Consider the following 7,500-nt stretch of genomic DNA (forward strand, 5'->3'; position numbering starts at 1 on the left):
TGGTGATGGTGATGGTGATGGTGATGATGATGATAATACTAATGATAATAATAATGATAATAATAATAATAATAATAATGATGATAATAATAATAATAATAATAATAATGATAATAAAATGATAACCATACTGATATTAATGATAATGGTAATTATGATAATAGTAATAATAATAATAATGGTAACAATAATGATAATGATAAGCAAAGATAATAATTATTATATTAATACTGATAATGATAATAATAATCCTTGTTATTCAAGTGAAAAGAACACACTTGAGTCTTGCCTGGATCGGGGTTGAGAAACCACGACTTGTAGTATGACAAGAGCGATTCCAAGGCTTCATTGAGTAGCCTTTCGATCGTCTTGATGTTGCTGGCTTGAGTTACCAGACACAGGTTATCTGCGTAGATGAAACGCAGCAGTTTTCAAAAGGGTGGCTGGTCGTTCGTGTGGATATAGAACAGGAGAGGGGCCAGTACTGACCCTTGTGGGAGACCATTCTTTTGGGTCCTCTAACGGCTCCGCTTTCCGTTCCTTTCCACTTAAAACCGACGGTTGACCAACAGGGATCGTATGATGTTGATGACTGCTGCCTGTTTAATCAATAGGGATACTTTGAGTAAAAACGCCCGGTGATTTAGTGTCGTAGGTAGCAATTAGGTCTGAACTGCTACTGTGATCTCGCCCTGCTCACAGCCATCCTTGGTGTACTGAGTCACGTTCAGCACTTGGACACAGCAAGAGCGTACAACTCGAAAGCCAGATTGATCGCCTGAGGGATGTTCCTCTACTGTGGGGCTTATGTGAGTTAAAATTAGGCATTTGTATGCCTTAAGGGCACAGTTGTTGAAAAGTGCCAGGAGCCAGCTAAGGGCTTTGTCACCGAAATGTTTTATCATTTTAGCTGAGAGCCCTGACGCTTTATAGATTTTGAAGGTCATACTTCTTACATATCCCTTTTCTCTATTTAAGAGTTTGCCATTAACGACTAGCTGTTTACTCACTTGACTCGATGTAACACCAGGTTGAGTCTGGCTTGTTAGCGGATTTGCAAGCCTTTTTGCTGTTGTGGGTTATGTCGATGTTAGATACAATTTTCCGCCACCGTTCTTTCCTAGCTTCGCTAAGAGAGGCGAGCAGCTGGTCGCTTATCTGTATGGTGTTCTCAGCAAATGAATGTTCGTTATAGGCTTCAACTTATCGTTCGTATAGAGACTTGTTGTTCTCGTTAACACCTAGAATGAACTCTGCGACAGCCTCGTAGTATTTTAGCCTTAGCTATATTCCAAATAAGACTTGGAAAATTTTGATAGTTCTGAGGTTAAGGCATAACAATTCTTATCTTGGAGTCCAGGTTCGATGTAAAACTTCCCCAGATGGCCTTACGGTATTTAAATCTAACTAACGGTATGGTCTCAACTGGTCGGACAGCGGGTACTAGTCTACAGATATAGGTCGGTGTTGTGACCTCGGATTGGGATCCGATATGGACTTGTGGAAGTTCTGACGGTGTCGAGAAGAGACAAAAGTTAAGTCTGGGTTGTACCCCTTCCTCCGTGATAGTGAGGTTGTTTGATAGGGGCCATTTAAAGGGTGTCGTTGAATGTTTGTACACAGATGTACTGACCATAGTGTCCATTTGAACCTCTAGATCCTCCACTCCATCGGAAGTATAGTCGTTGTTGATCTTAATTTGAGTAACAGCGCGTGCGTATATCGTACTTCCGTGTACTGCGCCACCCTGAATACCTGGGTGGCGCAGGTATTCTGGGTGGCGCCGACGTTTTTTGCGCCTCATGAATGCAGAGGACGTCAATCTTATGACTTTCAAGGATTTAAGCCTTAGAAGTAGAAAATCCTTCAGCACTGAAGCTGATGGCCTTGAGCTTCATTTCTTCGGGGCCGAGGGTTCTGTCCTTATACCACCACCGAAGATGCACAGGGATGTGCGTGGTGTAGCAATCAGTCTCCGTTAAGGATTAACAGGGAGCACCATGATAAGATAGTGATGATGATGATGTTAATGATGATAAATATAATGATAATAATAATGATAATAATGATAATAATAATAATGATAATAATAATAATGATAATGATAATAATGATAATAATGACAAACAATAATAATAATGATAATAATCATAATGATAACGACAATGATAATGACTATAATAGCAATGATGACACTACTACAACAACTGATAATAATAATAATAATAAATGATAATGATAGTAATAATAATAATAATAATCATGATATTATTTATAATAAGGACAACGATAATAATAATGATGGTGATGGTAACAAAGATAATAATGCTATTGATAATCTTAATGACAATAATGCTAGTCATAATAATGACAGTAACATTAATCTTAACAACAATAAAAATGATAATAACAGTAGTAATAATAATGATAATAACAATAGTAATGATAATGACAATGATAACAATAGTAATAATAATGTTAATAATGATAATAATAATGACAAAGATATCAATAATGCCAATGCTAATGATAACAACAATAATGATGATAATAATAATGAACACCAGTAATAATAATTATAAAAAAAACTACCACAGTAACACTACACTAATAATATAACGAAAATAATAATGATAATGATGATGATAATAATAATGATAATAAAACTGGTAATAATAATAATAATTATAATAATAAAATTGATTATAAAAATTATATTGATAATGATAATAAAGATTATAATGATAACGAAAACATGGACAATGATAAAAATATATATATATATATTAAGGATAGTTTTAATTTCTTATTGATAATAATGGTAATGCTAGTGATATTAATAATAATGCTAAAGAATAAAGAAAATAATAATAATAACAACAAAGGTGAAGATAAAATGATACTACTACTACTACTAATTATGATAATGAACATGATACTATTGATAATAATGAGGATGGTGATAATATTAATGATATTGATATTAGTAATACTAATGTTAATAATAATAATCATAATGTTTATGACGATGATGGTGATGGTAACAGATGGTGATGATAATGACAATGATAGAAATAATATTATTAATGATAATAATAATGATAATGATAATAACATGTATAATAATATGAATAGCAGTGATGATGGTAATAATAATAATAATAATAATAATAATAATAATGATAATAATGATACAGATAATAGTAATAATAAAAAGAACAACAACAAGAACAATAATAATAACAATGATAATAGTAATAAAAATAATAAGAATAAGAACATTAATAATAACAGTACTTATGAACATCCTGATGATAATAATGGTAATAATAACGACAACAATTATATCAGTGATACTGATAAAAATGATAATGACGATTATGATTATAATTATCATGATGATGATAATCATGATAATGATAATAATGATGATGATAATAATAATAATAATAATAATAATAATAATAATGATAATGGTAACAATAATATCAACAACAACAATAACTATAATATGATAAAATATAACAATTACCATGTGATGATAATAGTAATTACAATCATATTAATCAATAATGATAATGATGATAACAATAATGTAAGCTACAATAATGATGATGACGATGATAACGATTACTATGATAACTACAATAATGATAATAATAATTGTGATGTTGATGATATCGATATTATTAGTAATGATAGTAGTGATAATGATAATGATAATAATAATAATGACACTGATAATGATAATGACGATTATAATGATATTAACTATAATGACAATAATAATGATAATTATAATGATGATGATGATGATGATATAAGGATAACCAACAACAATAATGACAACAAAAACGACAACAATAAAAATAATAAAAATAATCATGATAGAAAAAAAAAATAATAATAATCATGATAATACTGATAGAAATAACAACAACAATAATAATAACAATAATCATTACACTAATGGTAGTAAAGATAACAGACTGATAATAATCAAGATAATAATGATAACAGAAATAACAACAATAATAATGATGTAACAGTAAGAGCAACAAAAAGATAAGAATAATGCTAATAACAGTATTTAAATTATTATAACGCTAATGTGATTGATGGTCATGACAATAACAATAAAGAACATATTTTTCTTACTACTACTGCTAGTAAATGACGTAACAAATTTATCTTTCTCTATCCCTCTCTTTCTTTCTCTCTCTCTTCCATTCCCTTTCCTCCCCCCTCCCTCTCCCTCCATTCTTCCCTCTCTCTCTCTCTCATTACTTCCCCCCCTCCCCCCTCTCTCTCTCTCTCTCTCCTTCCCCCTCCCTCTCTCTCTCTTTTCTTCCCCCCTTCTCTCTCTCTCTCTCTCTCTTTTCTTTCCCTCCCTCCCTCTCCCTTTCCTTCCCTCCCTCTACCCTTCCTACCTTTTCTTGCCCATGCACCGTGCTTGCCGAAGACACCCCTCAGAGCAAAGAAAACGGGGCTCTATCGGCGATCATTAGGCCGTGCGAACAACCCACTCGGTTTCCTGTGTTAATGGCCACTGGAACAAGGCCCGTAGATTTGGCGTTCTTGCGTCGTGGGTACTTTTTATCTCAGTTTTTCTCTTGTTCTTGATTTTTTTTTGCTTTGTTTTGTTTGGAGTATTGTTTTAATCGTTTTTCTTTTTTTTTTCTCGTTTTTTTTTTTGTGTTCTCTTTTTATCTCGTTATTTCTCTTTATTTTTTCGTTTTCCTTTGTGTTCCTCTTTTTTCTTTTGTTAATTTCCTTGTTTTCCTTTTCTTTATGTCATCATTTGTTTTCTTTTTCTTTTTGTTTGATTGATTTTGTTTTTCTTTAATTTTATTCGATGTTGTGTTTTCTAATTGTTTTTTCTTCAATTATAGTTTCCATTATTTCATGTCTTCTCCGTTTCTGTTTTCCTTGCTACTTCATAAATTTTCTCTTGATTTTTATCCTTTGCTATTTTTTCTGTTATTATTCCTTTCTCTTAACACTGTTTTTTTTACACGTCACTGCAGTCCGCGTACAGCATGGATGAAATACCACCTGTAATTCATTATACATTTTGCATTAAACGTGATGAATAAAGCTTCGAAAACAAATAAAACCACAGAAAAATATCCAGTCAGAAAAATAAATAAAATATCTTTACTCTGACACAAGAAATAAAAATGGGAAAAGATTCCAAAAAGAGGTCAATGCAGGTGTCTCAGCGGCGGCGCAAGCATGACTGTCGGTCTGTCTTTCCTTGACCGGGTTTTGCCTCTCGGCGGCACGCGTGACGTCACTGAGCTTAAGCCCCGCCCATTTCGGCTCGGTTTCCATTTTTCAATGTGGAAGTTGAATTTACGCCTTTTCTGTTATTATTAATGTTTTTTCTTTTCTTCTTCTTGTTATTGTTTCTTGTATTTTTAAAAAATCGTTGAGCTTAAGAAGCCCCCGCCTCCTGGCTCGGTTTCCATTTTTCACTGTGGAAGTTGAATTTTTGCGCCACTATTGTTATTATTAATGTTATTTCTTCTTCTTTCTTCTTGTTATTGTTTTCTTGTATTTTTATGGAGATTTTAAAAATCTTTTCTTTTAATAAATTAAGCACTCTTTTTTTCTCTCTCCCAGCCTTTATTTTTCATATTCTTAGTCAAGAGGATTTATATAATTATTGTTACCGTTATTATCATTTTTATAATAGCAACATCATAATTGTTACTAGAATTACTACCATCCTTATTATTTTTCTATTTGTATTTTTTGAGCTATAATCAAATATGCCTTTTATGATTACAGTTTTTTTTTTTTTTTTTTTTTGGTAAATAGTTTTTTTCTGATTTCCCGCCTTTTTTCTATGTTAATCTGCATTCTCTTATTTTTTCCTTTTCATAACCAGATTATTATAGATTTTTATAAAATTTATTTTTTAAGGCTTTACGAAAAAAAACTAAATTGATTTTTTTTTTATGTTTGATCAAGAAAGTAATTTTTTTTCTCTCTCTCTCTTATGTCCTCTCTTTCTCCTTTTCTCTGTCTGTCTGTTTATTTCTCTCTTTATCTCTTATGTACTCTCTCTCTTTTTCTCTGTCTGTCTGTCTGTTTCTCTCTCTCTCTCTCTCTCTCTCTCTCTCTCTCTCTCTCTCTCTCTCTCTCTCTCTCTCTCTCTCTCTCTCTCTGTCCATGAATACAACCAAACTATGGATCAAAGAAAAACAACAACAAAAATAAACAATAAAAACGAATGCACAAACAACAACAACAAAGAAAGTAATGAAGAAAAACAAAAACAAAAGAAAAACAGAAACACAAATATATAGTTTATTATAGATTTTTGAAAATTTATTTATAAGGCTTTACGAAAAAAAATTAATTGTTATTTTTTCTGTTTGATCAAGGAAGTATTTTTTTTCTCTCTCTTATGTACTCGCTTTCTCTTTTTCTCTGTCTTTCTGTCTGTTTCTCTCTCTCTCTCTCTCTCTCTCTCTCTCTCTCTCTCTCTCTCTCTCTCTCTCTCTCTCTCTCTCTCTCTCTCTCTCTCTCTCTCTCCTCTCCCTCTCCCTCTCCCTCTCCCTCTCCTTCTCCCTCTCCCTCTCCCTCTCTCTCTCTCCATGAATACAACCAATAAAACAAACTATTGATCAACAACAACAACAACAACAAAAAATAAAGATTAAACAATAAAAACAAATGCATAAACAACAACAACAAAGAAAGAAAGAAAGGAAGAAAAAACAAAAGAAAGTCAGAAACACAAATATATCAAACGTTAAACAACGTATTTAAACAAAAAAACGTGAATGTTTAGTCTTTCATTAACACACATGCTTATAAATACGACTCTTTAGTTATCATTTCATCTGTGTAAAGAGCGCGAAATGTTATAAAAGTAACAACAACAACGGTTCCAAAAACAGCAAATAAATATTACTGTTATTAAAAAAAAAAAATCATTATCTATTTTTTTAATATTTGTTTTTATTTTAATGATAATAATAATAATAATGATAATAATAATAATAATAATAATAATAATAATAATAATAATAATAATAATAATAATAATAATAATAATAATAATAATAATAATAATAATAATAATGATAATAATAATGATAATAATAACAACAACAATAATGATGTAAAAAAAAAATAATAATAACAACACCAACAACAACCAGGCGGAAGAAGGGGTAGGGAGGGAGAAGGGAGGAGGAAGGGAAAAGGGAGAAGCGAGGGGGGAGGAAGAGGGGAAATGAGAGGAGGAAGGGAGACGTAGGGAGAGGAATGGGAGGGAGAAAAGGAAGAAGTGGGGAGAGGGAAGAGAATAGATAGAAAGGGGAGGGGAGAAAAGGAGGAGAAAGGGCAAGGAAGAAGGGGAGGAAGAAGGAAGAGGGGAGAGGGGGACGAGAAGGAGGAAGGGGAGGAAGAGGGCAAAGGAAGGAGGAGGGAGAGACAAAAGGAAGAGAATAGTAGAGAAATGGGAGAGATGATAAAAAAGAAGAA

The 7,500-nt window shown here is 32.1% G+C and overlaps 1 protein-coding gene across 1 annotated transcript in view; it reads right to left on the bottom strand.

Annotated features, from left to right (window-relative positions):
• LOC119568102 overlaps window positions 1-5,489 on the bottom strand; it is a 23,479-nt gene extending 17,990 nt beyond the window's left edge. The window contains exon 1 of the mRNA XM_037916500.1: window positions 4,431-5,489. Within this exon, the coding sequence (XP_037772428.1) occupies window positions 4,431-4,444 (14 nt within the window). The 5' untranslated portion in view covers window positions 4,445-5,489. The remainder of the gene's footprint in view (window positions 1-4,430) is intronic.
• Window positions 5,490-7,500: the final 2,011 nt, after the last annotated feature.

This window comes from Penaeus monodon, chromosome 43 (genome assembly GCF_015228065.2).
Source record: "Penaeus monodon isolate SGIC_2016 chromosome 43, NSTDA_Pmon_1, whole genome shotgun sequence".
NCBI lineage: Eukaryota > Metazoa > Arthropoda > Malacostraca > Decapoda > Penaeidae > Penaeus > Penaeus monodon.